The 21,097-nt window shown below is 43.9% G+C and overlaps 1 protein-coding gene across 2 annotated transcripts in view; it reads right to left on the bottom strand.

The window, feature by feature from the left end:
* The window catches only part of RNGTT (RNA guanylyltransferase and 5'-phosphatase), a gene marked incomplete at both ends in the record, with an annotated part of 187,671 nt that extends 181,945 nt beyond the window's left edge, over window positions 1-5,726 (bottom strand). For both annotated transcript variants that reach the window (XM_079532490.1, XM_079532491.1), the window contains 2 exons: window positions 1,662-1,771; window positions 5,663-5,726. In XM_079532490.1, the coding sequence (XP_079388616.1) occupies window positions 1,662-1,771; window positions 5,663-5,726 (174 nt within the window). The remainder of the gene's footprint in view (window positions 1-1,661; window positions 1,772-5,662) is intronic.
* Window positions 5,727-21,097: the final 15,371 nt, after the last annotated feature.

Below are 21,097 nucleotides of genomic sequence, written 5' to 3'. Positions count from 1 at the left end.
GAAACTTCTTTTTTAAGTGATAAATCAGTAGCAAGCAACAACTCAAATTCTGAGAAAGTCTTTTAGGTTCTCAACAACTTTAAAACACTTGCACAATTTTATATTACTTTAAACCACAAATAGGCTAACTTTTAGAAAATTTCTAAGCATGACCATTAAAGCTGACGGGAGTATCACAGAATCACAGTACTGTAGGGGTTGGAAGGAACCTCCAGAGATCATAGAGTCCAACCCCCCCTGCCAAAGCAGGTTCCCTACAGCATGTCACACAGGTAGGCATCTAGGCATCCAGTAAAACACACATTACGTAAAAGAGGAGCCCAAGTAGAACATAGTTGTATAGATTGTAGCACTAAAGTGAGGTAAACCCTACCACCTTCAGTACATATGCTTCACGTTTGCCCACTAACAGTTCTATCACTGCTGCATCAAGTAGCTCACCACCATACCGAAGCTCAAATAAGATCCACAAAATAGAGGTTCTCATATTTTAGCCACATGACTCCTCTGGTGCTTAAGCTATGATATTGTTAGACTAGTTCTGAACCTGTTTAACTTAGATCAACAGCAAAAATTTAAAAAAAAAAAAAAAAAAAAAAAAAAAAAAAAAAAAAAAAAAAAATAGTTTTACAAACAACACAATCAAAACAAGCGGTGCCCATCTTCTATATAATAGTCCAATAAACAGATTAAAAGAATTAGGTTGTGTGCCTTTCTCTGTCTGGGAGGTTCAAAATCTCCTCTCCCACATCTCTGAATGCACCCAACCCTACACAGACCTCTGCACAGCACAGAAGGCTGGAAAGGCCTCCTCTCATCAGAACCATGCAGTAGCGCACAGTTACATCCTGGCTGAATGAGACAGACTGAAATGGGGTAAACAGAGACGATGGACAGGAGTTCTGTGAAATATGCTTATCATTTTTAAATACTTTCATTCCTATAAGTGAAAATGCAGCTTAGCATAGCTGTACAAGGATCAGCTGTAAAACTACAAACTCAAAGGACCTGAACTTTGATAACAGCAACTTATTAGGTTGTGACAGTACTAACAAAAATGTGAGGTTCTTGATGATAACACAGTGAATAAGCTGGAGAATTCTGAACAAGTCTTGCCAATAATCAAGTATTTTAGAAACAAAGGAATCACAGAAAAAAAAATGAAAATGTAAATAAAATATATACATAGCATAACGCTATAATGCAATTGAAAGCACAGCAATAGCAGCAAAAGCCAAAAGCTGCAACAAACGAGGATATGCTCAGTGCAGCAGCCGCGGACACAGAAACAAAGGAAAAAAAGCTGCTTACCCTTGGAAGGCCTCAGGTAGGCAGGGCTCTCCAATGAGATACCCTTGCCTCCCCTGCCAACCCTTCAATGAGGTCTGGGAAGGGGCGGATCCTGCCTCCCCCCCTTCTGATCACTCAGGTGCATTGCTTGCACCTGAGCTCCCTTGGGTTGGCCCTGCCTTCCCACCAGGTGCTCAATCACTGATTCAAGCTGTGATTTAGTATTTCTGCTACACGTATATATTAAACTTTTCTGTACCAGTGTCCCCAAAAAAGCCATCAACAACATTTTTCTTAAATCTGAAAAGCAGTATTTGAATAAGTGTTAGTAACAAAAGTAACATTTCAATAATTAGAAAATTTAACTTTACCTTGAGACTCTTCAAATAGTTGGACAACATGCTTGGGTGAAAACGATTTTCTTCAGCAACCTGATCATCGTATCTTGGTCCTAACATTGTCTTCAAAGGTAAAAACTTCCCTATGAAACACAAATTTGGCAATATTGTATGCATACATGCACTTGCAACTTAGTGATTTCAAAGCAATACACCAAGCAGTTTTATAGGTTCTTCTACAAAGAAAAGTAACTGCAGGTAAAGTATCAACAACAAGTAACTGGAAACTCTTCTTAGCTCTGAGTTTGCAGAATGCCCCACATGTAAGTCAAGAGGGAAACAGACCAGATCATCAAGAAGCAGTACTCTCCATGTTTCAGCTACTTTTTAGCGTGGGCCAGGCTGCAGAGCTACAGCACGCAACGTTTACATTCAGTATAGTAGAAAACACAAAAAGCCAACCTGAAAGGTTAATCTGCCACCCAACATGCCTGGCCCAGAGGAGCTGTTGGGGCCCTGAGGAGGAATGCAGTCATCCCTCCAAAGCACAAGGTCTGTGTGCAGCTCAGACGTGTTTGTGACAGAACTGTGACCAAAACTTGAGGGGAATTAGCTCTTAGTCCATCAGTCACTAAGAACCCAAAGTTTTTCAGTATTGCTTTTATCTTTCCATCCATCCTACCTATCACAGAACACCTGAAATAACCTGCTGGGATGCCTGGTGCTTCCTGCCCAGCTCCAGAGAGCTGCAGACAGACCCCTTCCCCAAACAAAAGTACGTGGAATGAAAACAGTGATAGAGTCATTGCATTCAGATGGAAATCAGCTTCTGGGAGAGAAGTTCATTAATCTTCATAAAATTGTAAAAATGCATACCAACCTCACTAAAAGAACATGCAAGTGATCGCTGAGAGCTCTTTAAACAATAAAATTCATACCGTTCTCTGTAGCCTCAAATTGTAACAAAACATCCTGCGTAGTTTCAAATAAGCATTTAACTTTTAGGAAAGAGCCACTGAAAAAAAAAAAGCAAAGATGGAGAGGAAACTGAGAGAAGCTTTGTGTGATTTGCTGGTCAGAACTGTGCAAGAACTGGCAACGTGAGGAGTATCCTCACTGTTAACTTGCCTGAGAAAAGTCATTCAGTCACACAGTGAGCATAATACACCTCACATGGCATTAAGCCCCTAGCCACTTCAACTCACTTGGCTGGCAGAAACACTCTTCACATTAACCTACTTCCTTCTGCCTTTCCATTCCATCCCTCTTAGTCACAGTGTGAGGGTTGGCTGCCTTCCTTCATTTCCTCATGGTTTGACCTACCTGCCTTAATTCTGTCGGTTTGTTGCGTCTCCTCTCACTTTCAGCATTTCTATTCAGCTTCTCACACTGTTAACCCTTCCTTGCACATGAACTCATAGCTTATGCTGTTCAGACTGACTCTCCAAATCCTGACTGTGGATGATCTTAATGCAGAAATCTTTGCTGTGAATCCAACAAAACATCAAGCATGCTTGGAACTGTTCTAATTCACTTCACTACTCCTCACTGCCATCCAAACACACACATTCACTCTGTGGAAATGCTGAGTATTTTAACAGGCTCCATTTAATACTATTTGGAAACATACTGAAACCCTGATCCTTGGAACCATTTAGGTACCCAACTTCTACAAACTGAAGTTTGCCATGAAACAGAACTTGCATGGCAGCAATCAAGTTGTCTGCCAGCATTAGAAGACAGCAGAGAATTCAAGTAAGTGCATTCCAAGTCAGGGAAATTTTCCAATCAGGATATGAAAGCAATGGCTTTAGAAGTTTAGGGTTGTTTGTGTTTTTGGTTTTTTTTAAACAGATGTTTTAAATAATATCTGACAACTCTGCATGCAATGTGCAAGACTAGAAGAAGATTAACTAATATGAACCAACAGCAGACTGAAGGACATTGCTGAAACACTTCTCATGTCTTTTCCTCAGTATCTTGCTAAGATTCTCTATAGCAAAAACAAATAGATGTGATTTCAGGGAGTTATAAAGGGTAGGTACTTGCAGAGACAGAAATGCCAAGGCAGCAAGGCTGAAGCAATCTGGTAACTTCAGTTCCAAGTGTTCAGAGAAAGCTCTTTTTGTTAAACATGTCACTGAGCTGCTACCACAATGCAATACAACATGAAAACACTGCATAAAACCAGTGGCAGCACACTACAACTTAAAGAATGACAGTCCTGTTGGCCTGAATGAACTCAACCTCACAAGGAGCTCCAGACTTCCCTGGTTCTTGTATTTGAGGTCACTTAGAAATGCTACTAGCATAAGAGGGACACAACCAAACACGTGATGCCTGTTAGCTCACAGAAACCACGCAAACCTTGCTGAGTGACAGTATTACTGACACACTATTAGAAGGGAATGAAGCCACGCACAGAAGCATACAAATTTGTTTGAAAAGCTGATCCAAAATGGAATATAAAGCATCTGGGAGACAGCAGCAACAGCAGGGAAGTCTAAACATTACATCTCTCTAAAATAGTTAGATGGTTTGAATGCAGAAAAACAAATAAAAAGGTAAGACTGATGGTTCCTCATGATTTCTGGTAACTGTACACATGTACAAAATCCCTAAAAATTAAGTGAACTGACACAATAAAGCATTGTGATAATGCAGCCAAAGAAACGAACCAAGCACTTTCTTCTTTTTTTTATGCATTATCTTCTTGTGTCTGAGCACACAGAGCAAAACAGCCACCTTGCAGTTCCTGAACATGCACAGACCATGCATTCAGTGCTCAGCAGATGACAAGCTGATGAACTACATTCGTGCTTACTCTGTTCATTTTTTTTAGCAGCCCTGGCTTAAAAAAAAATCAACAATTTCCAGAGATTAAGAACTTGCTGAGAAAAAAAAGCAGAGAATAAAAATTCATGGGGCTATTTTTGTTGTGGCCAAAGGCTGACAACTTACGCTATCAAATTTCTAATAGATACAAAGCAAAATATTTGGCACTGATCAGAAAAGAGATAAGGGAGATAAGCAATATGATAATTAACTGCTTAATTAAGTTAAGCTCACGGAAATACAAAGAACTTTGAGGGAAAACAGTAACCCACATGATGAGTAGCTGAAACGATGCACTGAAACGCACACTGCTGGGAAAACTGAGGCTCCTGAGATGTCTGAGGAAGCTCTAAATAAATTTGTAAGAAACCGTCCACGTCTGCAGCCCCACAACCAATGGCAGGCACAGAAGTGTAAGGAGATGAGGAAGAAATGTGGCACAGAGAAGGCAGGCACCTAACTACTGCCTGGCTCACACAGAGCAGCGAACATCATGATGCAGACAAGTACCTCGAAATTATCAAAGATAGGGAGATGGATGAGTGAAAACTGGAAGGTATTGTGGAAAAAAAATAAGGGTTTTCTGATTGCTTACCTGATAAAGGTAGCAAGCATGAGCAAACAGCTTGTTTGCTCTATTTCATGATAGGGGGGCATTCATCTCAAAGCACTGTGGCAGTGAGTTCCCAACCCGAAAGCGTTTCCGTGACACCCACCCCGCGCCCCACGGGTGCGCATAAATCGGACCAGCACTGCCGGCAGCGCCTCGGGTCGCACGCTGAGCTGCGGCCGTGCGCGGCGCCCAGCTCGGGAGCGCTGCCCGGGAGGAGACGAGAGGCACGCGGGCCCCGCCGGACCCGGGACGGGCTGTCGGCGCCCCTGAGCCGCCCCGTTCTCTCCAGCCGTGACGCGAGGCAGAAGTTCCAGCCCCGAACTTCGTCGAGGAGAGGAAGCGCAGCGCTGAGTGCTCCGGGAGGCCCGGCAGGGAGCGGGCGTCACCGGGCCCCGCTGCTCCCTTCTCCGCCGACGCCGGGTCTCCGCCCGGGACTCCGCGCGGCCCACGCGGTGCCGCGGTCCCGGGACAAAGCACCCGGCGGAGCCGGAGAACGGAGGGCGGGTGGGCCGGAAGGGACCGGGCACGGCGGGGGCCGCCGCCGCCGCCGCCACGAAGCCGCGCCGGGGCCGGGCCGGGCGCTCACCTGCCACGGGCTGTCCCCTCCTGGGGCAGTGGAGCCAGCGCGGCGGGATCTTGTTGTAAGACATGGCCGGGCCCGGGGCGAGGGCGGAGGGGGAGGGAGGGAGGAAGGGGCAAGCGGGAGCGGCCCCTCGGCGCTCAGAGGCGCCCGCGGCCCCGGGCCCGCGGCGCCTTCATTCAGACCCAGCTCCGCCTCGGCCGCCGGCCCGCAGTGCTCCGCGGCCGCTTCCGCTTCCGGGTGCGCGCTGCCGGCGCCGCCATGCCGTGTCCGCCGGGCGCTTGGGAGATGGGGCGGCGAGCGGGGCCGGCCCGAATGGGGCCCGAGGCGGTTAATGACGGCCAGTCCGCGGCAGCCGTGAGACTGAGGGGTGTGAAGTGCTCTCCTCCCCAAGCCGTCTCGTGGTCCTGCGGTTCTACGGACACCTCGTCTCTTATTTTCCCCAGCTGCTCGGAGCAGCGCCATAGAACGCGGCGCTCCGGGCGCGGGTCTGGCAGCAGCCGACCGCCAGGGGGCGCCAGAGGCTGCCGAACAGAAAGTGAAACCGCGGCGCAGGCAGCGGGGTCCTGGCTGGCGCCTGCAGGCGGGGAGGGGCGCGGGCGGTGTGAGGGGCGTCCGTGGGCTGCTCCGAAAATAATGCCTCCCGTTTATTTCCACGGGGATTGCAACAGCTACGAATAGCATAACAATACTGTTCGATTGACCAAATTCGCAGCTACAAAACACTGTTTTTCAACATAGTCACCGCAGTTTTGCAAGCAATGAACAAGATTCTGCATGCTGTGCTCCTAAACAACTGCACCAGCAGAGATGGCCCTGTGTCACTGCTGTCACTGCTGAAACGCGGCATCCACTGCCTCACTGCGCTCACACCCAGCCTTTGGTCTCCATAATCGTTCAGCAAGCGTCACCCGGGTTTTAAAAGTGAACATGCTGTAAACATGACATTAAGAGATGGTACATAAAAAAAGGAATATGGAAGCAGAGAATAAACCCTTTTGCTCTTATCAGTGTTCAGTGTATTCCATTGGGAATTTTACATGGAAAAAAATGAAGCGCACAGTATTGTCTAGCAAAGAGTATTCACACTTTGGAGAATCATAGAATTGCTCAGGTTGGAAAAGACCTTAAAGATCATTGAGTCCACCCACAGCCTAACCACACTACCCTAACTCTAACAACCCTCAGCTAAATCACGTCCCTGAGCACCACATCCAAACAGTTTTTAAGCACATCCAGGGATGGTGACCCAACCACCTCCCTGGGGAGCCTAATAAGCCTTTCTGTAAAGAAGTGTTTCCTGATATCCAACTTAAACTTACCCTGGTGCAACTTGATGCCATTTTCCTGCATTCTGTCACGTGTCACCACTGTGAATAGATCAACCCCACTCTCACTGTAAGCACCTTTCAGATATCTGAAGAGAACGATAAGGTCTCCCCTCACCCTCTTTTTCCCCAGACTAAACAGCCACAGTACCTTCAGTCACTCCTCTGCACTGCCAGTCTACTGCATTGACCCCTCCCAGAAACAGCCCACATGTCAAGTGCTTCCTCTTACATTGCTGTGGTTCTGCCTGTGTTGCTTTCAGGTGTGGAACAGTTGGCAGCTTACACCTCATGGATGGACCTATTTGCATGTTCTGCATATGTAGTTCACGCTGAGCTTTGCCGTGTTAGACACTCCAAACGAATCTACAGTCATAGGATGACAGTTCTAGTGTTACATCATAGCAAACAAGCACTTTTCTGTTTGGCTTTATGCTTAAGATTACTTCTCCTGTTGTACCAGCAGAGAGCACCCAGTTCCCATATTCTTAACATGCCTTTTAGAAGTGTGCATTTGCTGTCTGAACAAGAAAAACGCTGGTGCACGGTGTAGTGGTTGTGCAATGCTTTGAGAAAACAACAGCAAATGTTTTCATAGTCCATGGTATAGAATTCCCTCTTCTCTTCCCTGTATGCTGCTTCTCTTTTACTTCCATGCATTCAAACTCCTGAACCCTGGTTTCTGTTTGCCAATTATAATCCTTCTCTCAGAGGAAACACGACAATCAGTAAGTTATTTTCCCAGGATAAGGTTCATTCCTTCTATCACAGATTTGTTGGCTTCTCTGATTTCAGTCCATCTGCAATGTTTCTGGTAGCGGAGAGCTGTATTTGTGTTCTACTTTGACTCGAAAAAAGAAAAAAAAAACAACACATGAACATGAAAAAAAATGAGAAAAACACAATTTATACCTTTTTTCCTCATTACAGACTGAACATTTATTCAAACTACTGCTGGTGAAAAACCTCACACTTTTCATTTTATTAATATTAACTTTTATTAGTTGCATATAGTATACTAATAATGACTTTTATTGCTATTGTAACTAACTAGTTCATTTAGGTATGCTAGCAGTGACATATGTTCAAGGCAAAGGAAACCAACCAGCTGTTATGCCTTAATACAGATTATGAAGTTCTATACTGATGTGTCAACAACCCTATGCTCAGGAGGCATGAAGCTTTTGCGAGGGAAAGAGGAAGGGGAGTGCTGTTTAAATCTGAATAAGTACTAAAACTTCTTTGATACTGTAGTTGTACCTTATTCCAATAGTGCTTAGATTCTAAGAGCATCAGAAACAATAATAATAATAGCAATAATAATAATAATATAATCCAGTACCTTGAAAGCATACTTATATTTAACATTATGGTCACTTACGCTAATTAGAGAACCTAAACATGCAGACATTTAAACATGCTGAGCATTCACCAGCTCTTCCATAAGTGAAAAGAAAGTGCTAATGGCTTAACAGTTTTTAAACCATGTCCACCTGTTTGGTGTCAGGAAATAATTAAGAAACTGACTTCTTAGACAAATCAATTATTCTTCTATGTTTGACAATGAAAATAAGACTTTGAAGGAACTATTTTAATGCTTGTGCATATGAAATAACAAAAAGGGATGTTCAAACTATGTTCCACGTTCTCCAATATATTGGAGAAAATGTCATTTACAGAATTCTTCCAGCAGAGAGCTTTGAGAGTTAAGCAACAAAATACCGATCTGTAATCTTCCAAACATTAGGGGGCACCATAGCCTCACAGACTTAACATGATGTAAGCTAAAGTACAGTTATTTTTCCTATCCAAAGTAAACAGGAAAAAGCATGAAGCCAGCCAAATCAGCTCCTGGAGTTGTTCCATAATGCAAGACTATGATACAGTTCCTAACACAAATTCCAGCAGAAGACAAGCCAGATATCTAGTACACCCTCCTTTTCATAGCAGTAATAAAACCCACAGATTAATGGATGCAATAAAAGCAACTTGCTTTCAAGTCTTCACGTGAATCTTAAATTTCCTGTCAGGGTTTCATTCTGGGAAAATGTGTTTTTAGCACAAGCCTCTAAGGTATTACAGTGTTTGTAGAATAAAGCTCTGTATAGGCAGGAAGCAGGCAGTGAGTTTCAGATGCAGCTGCTTTAAATCCCAGTCCCTGAACTGGGTATCGTGCTATAAAGGAATCAGAAAGCTGTGTGTCCGCAAACCTTCCTCACACCTACAGAGCGAGGAAAGTATCTGGCTGCTGTTATTGAAGGACAACGGGTGTGACTGCACACACCGACTTGCCTTCCTCTTGTTCCTCTGCAATTGAATTCCTCTGCAACTGAACTGATAGCGGGCTTGATGCGATGGAGTTAAGCAGCTGGGCAGCAGGATCATGAGCAAAACAACTATAATTCCCAGTGGGCTGACACCCACCTCCTCAGCGTTCTTGCAGTTTGACCTCAACACTGGTGGCCTTGCATCAGATGTGAGGAACAATTTTCAGTGAAATCCTAAACCTTGAAAAGTATCCAGATGTAACATTCAAGAACATGCTATCTGTTGCATAAAGTGAAATCACACAACAGTGTGCTTTCAGTATGGATAGCCATGGAATTTTAGTCAATCAACTGGAATTCCGTGATGAGTAGCGGTAGGGAGAAGCGTGACATAATACAGAGAAACAAACTCTAATTAAAGTAAGTGGAAAGCGTGACTCATAATCCTTGGAGCTGATCTGGTGAGATCACACAGTAAAACAGCACATCTGATGCTATGCTTTCTAGTTTCTGTGCTGAGGATGGGTACCTTCACAAAATTCTGCCCTGAGCGGAGGCTGTAGTTGAAACTGCATTGTGGGAATACAAGAAAAACTGAACTGCTGTTCAGAGCAGCAGCTGTGGAGCAAGATAAGCAGCATGAGAACCAAGGACACCTTTAGAAGAAGAAAGAACATCTCGTGGCTCTGATTGGATAAGCGCCTGTGTGAACGGTTGAAGAGTGTTTCGTAGAATGCTTTGTTAACATGCATAAATAGAACAGTGCTTAACAATAAAGTAGACTAACAGCTTTTAACCATGTTGGTGTGCTGTTGTGTCTCCAGCACGTCCTGAGAGTACAGAGACTTCCCCACATTTGGTGCCCGAACAGGGACGGCATGGGACGATTCAGGGAAGTGGACAATGGCAGGACAGTTGCCACAGAAAGTTGGCACCGACACAAGTGTTGCCGTAGCTGGAAGCTGGCACCGACGTAAGTGTTGTGATAGCTGGAAGCAGGGTCGTGACCTGCCCTCTGTATCCACGATGGAATGGGAAACTGCTGTCAAGTTTATTCTCTAAGAGAAGGGAGCAGTCATCTCCTAAAGGCATGACCGAGCTGGTGCACTGGGCTCAGAAGAAGGGACATTTGTTGAAAGTTGCGCTGATATTCAGCATTGACGAATGGCGGGATATCGGGGACCACATGTGGGACTCAGTCATCAATGGTGGAAAGGAAGAAAAGTTGTTGCGGACCCTTGGCCCCTTGTGGAGGTCTATTATTAATACTTTAAAAGCTCTGCAAGCCGAGTGACAGGTAGCTGCTGCAGCTATACAGGCACTGGCCGGTACAACAACTAATTTGGCTTTGGAGTTTGACGTGCCTGTTCGGGGTATCACACACCCTGTGTGTTCCTCGGCAGGTCAGATAAAAGCATTGGTAGAGGCAGCAGCCCCTGATCTCTCAAATGACACTGCTGCTGCACTGCTACTGAGTCATCTGCAGTATTGCAGCAAGGAAAAGTGGCTATACCTGACTTCACACCTGATGGGCACTGCAAGGAGCAGTCTCCTGCAGAATCAGAGAGTGACGATGGGGGTGAGGGGCTGGAAAAACTGGATTGCAAGGTTAAAATATTAACAGAGCGATTACGTAGCCTGGAAATCTGTATGCAGCAAAAAAGGGATACTGAAAGGGATACGGGCCTGACTGAGGTTCTCAACCAGTGCCTTCTACAGATCCCATCCTACTGATAGCGCCTGTTGCTCCACTGACTCACCTGGCAGCCTTTCCTTCACGGTGGTCAGGGGTAATCCATGATGCTTTATTGGAAAGGCAATGGGAAATGGCTTCTCGAATCGTGTGCCCAGTAGCATATAATCAGCAGGGTGCGCAACAAGAATCCCGTGCTTGGAAACTGTTACAAGTGTGGAAAACGGTTACGGAGTACGGCCTTAAAGCCGAGGTATCTAAACAAATTATTCAATGGATTTTTACTGCTGATGTGAATATGCCAAACAACATAAAAAATTTGGGTAGATTGCTATTAACACCATCAGAAAATTTGTTGTTTCTCCAAGAGTGGTCCGATAGAGCACACTGTGAGGCTGGAATAGCTCGGCAGCCTGCTGATTCACTGTACGGCATTACAGCAGAAATGCTGACAGGGATAGGTCCTTATGCCTCCTCTGACACACAGGTTTCTTTTGCAGCAGCTTTTCACCACTTGTTGGCTAGACTGGCATTGGAGGCAATTTTTGCCGTTCCTGCTGGGAAAAAGGAACTGACTTTTGCCACTGTGCGCCAGGGGGTTACAGAACCATTTACTGGTTATGTGGGTCGAATGTGGGTAGCAATTCAGGATAGTGATTTGCCTGAAGAAACTGAACAGCAGCTATTTCAGGTTATGGTGCATGATAATGCCAATAACCATACTAAGGGTATATTAGCTACGCTTCCACACGGAGCCACAGTCGAAAGCGTGTTGCAACATGTAGCTCAAGTTGAGCAAATTGCCACTGCTGTGCAAGTGGCTATGGCTACACCATCACCAAGAAGGGGCGGGAATGAGAAGTTTACATGCTATCGTTGTGGTCTTACTGGTCATATGCAGCGCAATTGCACTAAAAAAGTATGGTGTGATCATTGTCAACAGCCCACTCATTCTGCCCAGATTTGCCTCAAGGCAGGAAACAGCCAGGGGAGCATGAAAGTTCGGCATGCCCCAATACAAGTACTGAGCAGCAACTCGGAGGCTACCTCAATCAATACGTCCCTGGCACCCGAGATAGTCTCAGAGTGGACGTGGCAACTGCAATAGACGCCTATCTACATGATACTGTGGTTCACAAGGTGAAATTAGTTGCCCACAGGCCATTGTCTCAACATCAGCCTTTGCACGCTTTGCTGATGGGTAGATCTTCATTGGGCTTATCTACTGTGATGTTAATTCTGGGGGTGATAGATTCCGATTATGTTGGACCTAAATATGCCTTGTTATATACTATCACTCCTCCTGTCTTTATTCCAGATGGATCAAGAATCGCACAGTTAATTCCCATACCAGCCCAAACTCCTGCAAGGGATGGTCCTAGGATAGGGGGTTTGGGGCCAACTGGCCCTCTAGCCTGTCTAACAGGGGATCAGCCAATGATACAAGTAACGTTGACTTCTCGAGACATCAGTAAAAGCTTTATTAGACTCAGGCGCTGATGTCTCTATTGTATCTACTTCTGTTTGGCCTGTGCAATGGGCAGCCTCCCCTGTCACAAACATTAGTGGTGTTGGCGATTTTTCTGCTACAAAACGCTCTAAGCACCTAGTGCAATTTCAGCTTAAGGGAGAAAGAGTAATCTCTCTCCTATTACATGTTGCTGCGTTGCCCAATGGTTTGCAAATGCTAGTTGGTCGTGATATTCTGTCCCAAATTGGAAGTAGGCTCACTAATCAGGATTTAGTCTAATGGTCACTGCAGCGCCGCCACCTATTCCTATCAGCTGGAAAATGGATGAAGCAATATGGGTGGAGCAGTGGCCATTGTCGAAGGGACATCTAGAAATTGCACAAGCATTAGTACAGGAACAACTTTGAGCAGGTCATATTCAACCTTCCACTAGCCCTTGGAATACACCAATCTTTGTTATTCCAAAGAAATCTGGCAAATGGCACCTGCTGCACAACCTCCGGAAAATCAATGATCAAATGGAAGTGATGGGTGCCTTACAATAGCTGGGAAGTGCAATTAATCTCCCATCTCTCTCAATTTGGTCTTACGGCGGCACCGGAGAAAGTACAATGCATCTTTCCTATGTTATATCTGAGTTGGAAATTGTCAGATGCTATGATATACCCTCAAACTGCAGAATTGAAAATTGACATTTCTACGCTCACTGACTTACAAACTCTTTTAGGTCACTCATAATGGCTACGGCCATCGGTTGGCATTTCTAACGCTCAGCTAGAACAGTTGTTACAATTGTTAAGGGAGAGACGTGCTAATGATGCGATTGTGCTCACACCTGAGGCTAAGCAGGCTTTAGTTCAGATTACGGCCCAAATTCAATTGGCAGCTAGCCATCATCAATCCCTACTTCACAACATTTCTCTTGTGTATGTCCAGGAGAGGCATGCGTTTGCAGTCATCTGTCAATGGAAAAAAACACTCACTTCTCCTCAAAACAGGCCTACTAAATAATCTCCTACTTCTCCTTCTGTGTTGTTTTTCTTTTTTTTTGCTGGAATGGCTGTTTCCCCCTGCTCAGCCTTGGTCATCCTTGATGACTCATATTGGTACAGTATCTGAACTCATTCATATGGGCAGAGACAGAGTTCTCTGCATAGTGGAGCAAGAACCTGATGATATTAGTTTATTCTTTACCTCGCTGTGGGCAGTGTGGGTGTGCTGTCACTCCCTCTCCTTGCAGTTGGCTTTAGAAGGGTACCCTGGTCGTTTGCATACAGAACACCCAGATCAGCGAGTAGCGCAGTTCCTGGAAAATACTGACTGGGTTAAAATACCTTGGTATTCAAGACGACCAGTGAATGGTCTCACAGTATACTAATACTGGATGCCAGAGCCACAGAGCTGTCTGTGTGTGGTGGGACAATAGCTGGAAGCTTCAGTTTGTGCCACAAGAGTCACGAGATGGCTTACAAACTATGGAAATAAAAGCGATTTTGTTGGCCTTTACTGTGTGGCCAAATGAACCTCTAAATATTGTAACTGATTCCCTCTACACAGCTGGCATATGTCAAAGAATTGAGGATGCCCACATTAGAGACAACAAGAATATGTGGCTTATCTCTATGTTTTTACATCTTAAACACACGTGTGGCAAAGAAAGGAACCATATTGTGTCATCCATATTCGCAGCCACCTAAATACACTTGGTTTAGGGGAGGGTAATGCTGTAGCTGATAAATTGGCTATGGTGACTCCTGTTAACCTGTTTGATGCTGCTCGTAGCTCTTATGAGATGTTTCATCAAAATGCCTGTGGTTTACATGGACAGTTTAATATTGAATGGTGCAAGGTTAATAGTACAAATGTGTCCACAGTGCAGTCACCATAACAGTGGCCTTGGGCTGGGGACCAATTCCCGAGGCTTACGAGCATTGGAAGTGTGGCAAACAGATATCACCCATATTGCAGAGGTCGACTGTGGTTTGTTCATGTCACTACTGACACTTACTGTGGGTTTACATGGACCTCTCCTTTAGCGCGCGGATCTGTTAAGCATGTCATTAAACATTGGTTTGCATGTTTTGCTATCCTAGGAGTTCCAAAACAAATTAGAATGGATAATGGGCCAGCCTATCAGTCACAGTCAGTACAGTCTTTTTTGCAAAAGTGGAGAATTCAACGTAAGTTTGGGATCCCACATACTCCTACAGGTCAGGCTGTTATAGAACACGTGCATGCTACGCTAAAAGCGCAACAAAACCGAATGGGTGATGTAGGTGCTGTGCCAGATTGCCTCATGAACGCTCTTTTCTCCCTTAACTTCCTTTCTGTACGAGGAGGCTCATTGGTACCTGCTATAACCTTGCATCATTCAAGCACTAGTATGAGAGTACTATCTGAGTCTGCAAAAGTACCTTACAAAGATCCTGGAGACTGGGAGGGCCCAAGTACTACTATATTTGCAGGAAGAGGTTATTTTTGTCTTTCCACAGATGACGGCCCTATTTGTATTCCTTCTCACCATGTTTGCCCTTGCTGCAGAAGCACTACCTGAACTGCACCAAATCAACCCACAGCAAAACATGCAGGTCACCTGGGCTCAATCAACAGGACAGACCAACGTCTGCTTAGCGCTTCCTTCTGCCACTGATCCTTTCCAAACTTGTTTAATAGGAATGCAGTTTCTAAACGATTCTGACTTTTCTGCTTACTCCACAGGTAGTTGCAATGAATTAGACACTCCAGGTGATTGTTCTTTCAAGCTTCCTAAGGGTCTCAATACCACTGTACCCTGGGAGTTGAATCTTTTTGGAGTTCAACAGATCGGTAACACAAGAAAATATGTTTCATGTTTGGCAATTATATATGCTCAGTATGGCAACAGGCTATTAGGAGTTACTCACTTCGAATCCCTTTCCCTGGAAAACCACAAGGAAACCAAATATGGACGACAGTTTCTCCTAAGCAAGTAGACTATTCAGTATAGGCATGGTGCAGGTATGGTCAACCGGTTTATCAGTCCAATACTATGGTACCAACCACACTAGGAGCAGTTGGGTTTGGATGGAACACCACACAAATTTTGATCAGCCCACAGAAGCCAAAAACGCTACCCCCTGGGTATTTTCTAATATGTGGGGAGCATGCCTGGCAGGGTATACCAGGAAATGCTTTTGGGGGTCCATGTTACATTGGTAAACTCACTATGTTTTCTCTCACTTTCCAGGAAATGCGTGTCATCCGCTCTAAATGTAGCATAGGTCTACCGCCAGATTGCAGCAACAATGTGGAATTATTATCTGTGGCTGCATGGGTGGCTTTAGCAGTCTTTATACCGAGGGCTGTTGCAGGGAATGCGCAAAAAACTATCGCTTGCTTAGCATGCTGGGCAGAAAAAACAAGCGAATGTAACCACTGGTATTTTAGAGCAATTATTATTAGATCAAAGTGGCTTATGCTATGCCTTGCTGCAAAATAGAGCTGCCATTGACTTTTTGCTATTAGCGCAGGGACATGGATGAGAGGATTTTGATGGTAGGTGCTGCTTCAATTTCAGTGACCACAGTGAGTCACTTCACAAGGCCATCACATGCACATAAGATACAGCAAGATGTCAGTCTGCTGGACAAATGGCTAGAGGGATGGGGTATTACCAGATGGCTGCAAGGTTTGGTAAAGGAAGGCTTTCACGGTCTTCTAATGATTGTTCAATTATTAGTATAGCTATCAGAATTGTAAAACACTTGCTCAACAAAATGTCTGCTGCTGTCTTGCTTGCGCAAAAAGAAAAAGGAGGAATTGTGGAGGAGTGGTTGACGCAGCTCGGCCGTGTTTACTCCTCTTTGGAACATTGAGAGCAAGCAGCCCACGAAAGGGACAGCACCAGGATGTGAAACGACCATGAGAAAGACTGATACCAGACTTGAAATGACTGTCTTGTGCTTCTTATTGTTTGGTATTGACTTGTAGCTTGTTGTATTGCAGTGGTATAATATAGGGGCTGCTTTTCCTGTATTGTTAATGTGATTGAGTACTTCCTTTATTTTAGAAGTAGATTGAATGTGAATTAAACAGGATTTAATGTTACCAGTGCTGGAATCTACGGGAATAGCTATTTTAATGTATTAGTAACATTCAGTTATGATACTATCAGCCTATCAAATAGCATTTCTTGATTTGCAACGATAAAACCTGGAAAGGAATCCCAGGCAAAGGGATGACCCTGTATTATAGAATGATTAACCTTCTTTCATGCCACTTATCAGGAATTTTTAAAATATGACAACACATCACCTGAGGCAAAGATGAATGCTCAGAGAGCTAAGCATGATAGTTTATTATGTTCGCAGGTAACTGTTCCACTTGGGCTCTGTATCGCGCACTGGCCATGCAGATACAGTGTACAAATGGAAAATACTCTTCAGACCCCAAGAAGAATAAAAGCAAGAAAGAATCTGTGATGGGTGGGAGAGGAAAAGTGCACCTTGAAGCAGGGGACGCCCTGCTGGCACTGCCTATCGCATTCACCACCACCATGTACTTTCTCTCTCTTTTTTTGTTGGTTCTCGAGGGTCAGTAAGTAACAATGCCCCCAGTTCTATCTGGCATGCAAAAGTTGTCCGACTATTAATTCTCTATTAGCCCAAGGCATAATCATGAGCACTCTAAAAGCGTCTGTTGTATAAATCTTAGTGATCTTTCAAAATCAATGTATCAGAATATATTAAAGTTGAAGACCTCTTTCAAAGCAGTTAGAGATTAACACAGAACTCTAATAAATCCTCAAGGATTTATTTCCAAGTTGCAGAAAGTTGGGCTGCAGGCCAAACATGTGTTAGTTTTTTTTGGTAGGTTAACAGTATTTCTTGTCATTATGCTACATTTGCCTTGTCTCCTTTCTCACATTTAGAGTGCTGTCAGTCGAGGCCTTGATTGAGTTCTAATTACTTTAGTGTTACTGTGTTATAGTATGGTAGTAGTTTTGCGAATAAACAAAAAAGGGGGAATTGTGGGAATACAAGAAAAAGCTTTCAGAGCAGCAGCTGGAAAAACTGCTAAAGCAGCAGCTGTGGAGCAAGATAAGCATCATGCGAACCAAGGACACCTTTAGAAGAAGAAAGGACGTCTCACGGTTCTGACTGGATAAGCGCCTGTGCAAACAGTTAAAGAGTGTTTTGTAGAATGCTTTGTTAACGTGCATAAATAGAACAGTGCTTAACAATAAAGTAGACTAACAGCTTTTAACCAGTTGGTGTGCTGTTGTGTCTCCAGCACGTCCTGAGACTTCCCCACACGGCGTAACTGAGGCCTTGGACCATGTGGGAAGCAGAGCAGAGAGTCTGTTGCTACTGGGTGTGATCACTTCTTTACTGCCTGAAATAGCCAGAGGGGCTCAGCATTTATGCCTGTAAGCCTGTGTACGTGATGATTGAGTTCTGGGTTGCTGTACAGGTAGAAATATTTTTCTCATGTGATCAGTCATACAAAGTAAAGATTATTATCCACAGACACTCTCTGACTTTCTGCATCTTAAGTTTGAGCCTATGGATATATAAGATGGTTGTATGTGTTTATAAAGCCTGTGAAGAATAACACATGTATGAGCTCTATAATACAGACAGACTTATTTTCATTGATATGTCTGTAAGATTCAAAGTATACAGTATACTGTACAAATATAAACGAAAACCATAGTCTCTGTCTTGAGGTGTTTCAGTCCTAAAAATGCCTGAAGGAACTGGTTAAAGGAAAAGAATACATAACGAGGCAAAGTGATCAGCCTGGCAGCCATAATGGCTTTTTTTAAAAAACTTTTCTTTTTTAATTGCATACAACTTACATATAAATATATATATGGAATTATATATAGAAAATAAGATGCTCAAACATTGTCCTTGTGAGTTAGTTTTGCTTTCTGCCTGTATTCATTGTGGAACAAGCTTTACAAGAACACATCCTACTCTTTCATGCAAAAGCTTCCCTCAAAACCAATAACAGAGCAAGAGGAATATCTTAGCACATGTGTCCGCAGTATCACTGATCTTGCAAACCTTAGGAATAAGTTGGCAAGTGTCATTTTAGACAATGAAATTATATAGGCTGTAAATCTGCCTCTTCCAAGCAATCCTTAGAGAAAGAAACAGAAATTCGTTTTCATTAGTCACATGTCTGGAATTCACTAGAAGTATTCTTTCTCACATTCTCTCCACTTCAGGCTACATCACACAGTAACAACCTGGGGCAGACATTAAAGAATGGGCTTTTCCTCAGGCAGTGTGATAACCAAGGTCTATTGCTGGTCACAAAGTCACATAAAGTCAACGCCATTTCTTTCTACTGCTGATTTTGCCTTCTGTAGTTATGTGAAGAGGAACACAAATAAGCCTACTGTCTTCATACTCAAACCTTCACTTGGTACGGGTATAAAGCTGTCTTTCTCCACATGGACTTCAAGGGAATTACAAAGAGAAAGGGAAGGAGGTGAAAAGATGACTGCTCTTTCCTGAGATGAGTTTCCTGGCCTTTGAGGTTCACACTGTGTTCCAGCAGCAGGAAGTTTTGGAGTTTGGCTAAGTAGTCTTTACGCACTGAAAGGGTGTAGGCTTTTCCTATGAAATCTTAACTGTTCTGTGAAAAGTCATTTTATGAATTCCCTTATCTACTTCTGCTGTTCAGAAACTGTTCTTCAAAAATCCCTTTTGGGGAGAAAAATCTCCACATATCCTTCCACACGCAGAGTTAGATGTGCTGAAATGAGTTCAGTATTTTATTTTTTGCTATAATGGATGATGATTTTTTTTCAGAGACTCACTGTGGAGCACATTCTAAGCTTTCTGAAGACTTATATGAGTTTCATTGGATTGTGAATCAAACCATGCCTATCTGTATTCTCTAACATGGAGAATTAAAAAAAATGTGTCAGAAAATATTTGTACACAACAGTGGAAAGTCATGAGCAGAACTAAAACACATAATTAATGGATTATTGAACCATGACACAGAGATAGAGGGTCTCAAAAGAGTATGAACAATATGGACATAATCGTGATTGTACATAAGGGTATGCTAATTTAAACTGAGAAGCTTGTTTCAATTGTTTGTATCTTAGATGTGAATTTTGCTTATCACAAAGGGAATGGTCAGAATGAAAAGACAAGGCATTTTGTTCTGAATCACAACCCTTTTAATTATTCTCCATTCTTCCCTACGCTGCAGTTTGTAGCAGTGTCAAAAAGGGCAGCTGTTGCTAGGTAATCTTTACCAGCTTGGCAGCTGAAGTTCCAGCTGGACAGAAAGGAGTTTTTATGTATCAAACTGTACATCATTCAAACCTAAAGCATTAGTTCTAAATGCTCCTAGTTAAAGGTTTCTTTTCAGGAGTAATGTAGCTCCAGGCTGAGCAGCACAGCTCTGCAGGCCACGGGTCAGTAGGACATGAGTTGCTGCAAGCCCTTCCTGGGCACTTTGCTGAACTCTGCAGTGAACATCGGGCTCACACACCCCTTTGACCCTCTCGTGCTGAGCGTGGTCTGTGCTCACAGGGTCAACAAAGCCAGGAGCTGATGGAGCTCAGAGTGAGCAGACCTCCCTCCCTCACTGCTGGGTGCCGTTGGGTCAAGCTCCTCTTTTCGTTATATCTCGGGGCTGGACAAAAACATGGTCTCCCTTTATCTCAGCTTTGTGAGCTACCAAGCATCCTAAGGAATCTTGGGTCCTTTTAATGCATGAAGCAAAACTAACAGAAGTACAAAAATGAAATCATTACTCTAATGTATAAAAATTCTTGGAACAAACTTTACTCATACTTTAATAGAATAACTGTAAAGGAATTTTATTGCTATATCTTCTAAGAATTCTGATGTGGAAGAAACCAAGAGTTGAATGTGGGATAATCACAGTCAGTGAATTATGGTCACATCTGCCGTTGCTCCCCATCCAGCCATGTTCTTTAGCACCTGACACCCACTGACACCATAACAGTCTTTTTTGTTTAATTTTGTTACCTATGGATGATAAAACCACAAGAATTGAACTTGTTTTCTCTTTTTTAGGGGTTGTGTGCTACAAAGCCCACATCTTTTTACCATGAAATAGTGTTCTCTTTTATATGAACTATGGCATCCAAACACACGATAAATACATGCGTATCCAGTTCTGAGGGTATTAATCACTCCAGTGCTACAGTAATTCCTGACGCTGAGAAGTAGTGCCAGTCCCACAGGCCTGAGCTGGCAGACGGAGGAGCAGCCAGGCACTCCCACACCTCACTGACCTACTTCTTCTTCTTGTTTCTCCTAATGAAGCAACCTGGAGCTGCCCTGCAGATCCCCATGGCATCTGTGGTGTTTTTCTGCCCCAGGGGCACACCACATGAGCACTGACTCACCACAGTGCTGCTCTCCTGCGCTGACAATTCACCGGTGTCAAGTGTGGAACAGGTCTCCAAAAGATTGCAGGCCTCTGCCGCGTCAGCTGTGCCAACATAACGTGTGCACAAAGTCTATTTGTTGATTTACTTTGCTAGAGGTAGTTTAAAACAGGAGTGCTGCCTAGGGCTCAGCCGTGGCTGAGAAGAAAGGAGAACCAGACAGAAATGAAACAGGAACATAAGGAAAAATCCTAAGTGAAAAGATGAAACAGATAAGCCTTTTGGTAAGACTTACTCATGTTTGCAGCAGCCAG

This window comes from Tetrao urogallus, assembly GCF_951394365.1.
Source record: "Tetrao urogallus genome assembly, chromosome: 2".
NCBI classification, from domain to species: Eukaryota; Metazoa; Chordata; class Aves; order Galliformes; family Phasianidae; genus Tetrao; species Tetrao urogallus.
Note: the sequence above shows the minus strand (reverse complement) of the source record. Positions and strands in the feature narration are given on the sequence as shown.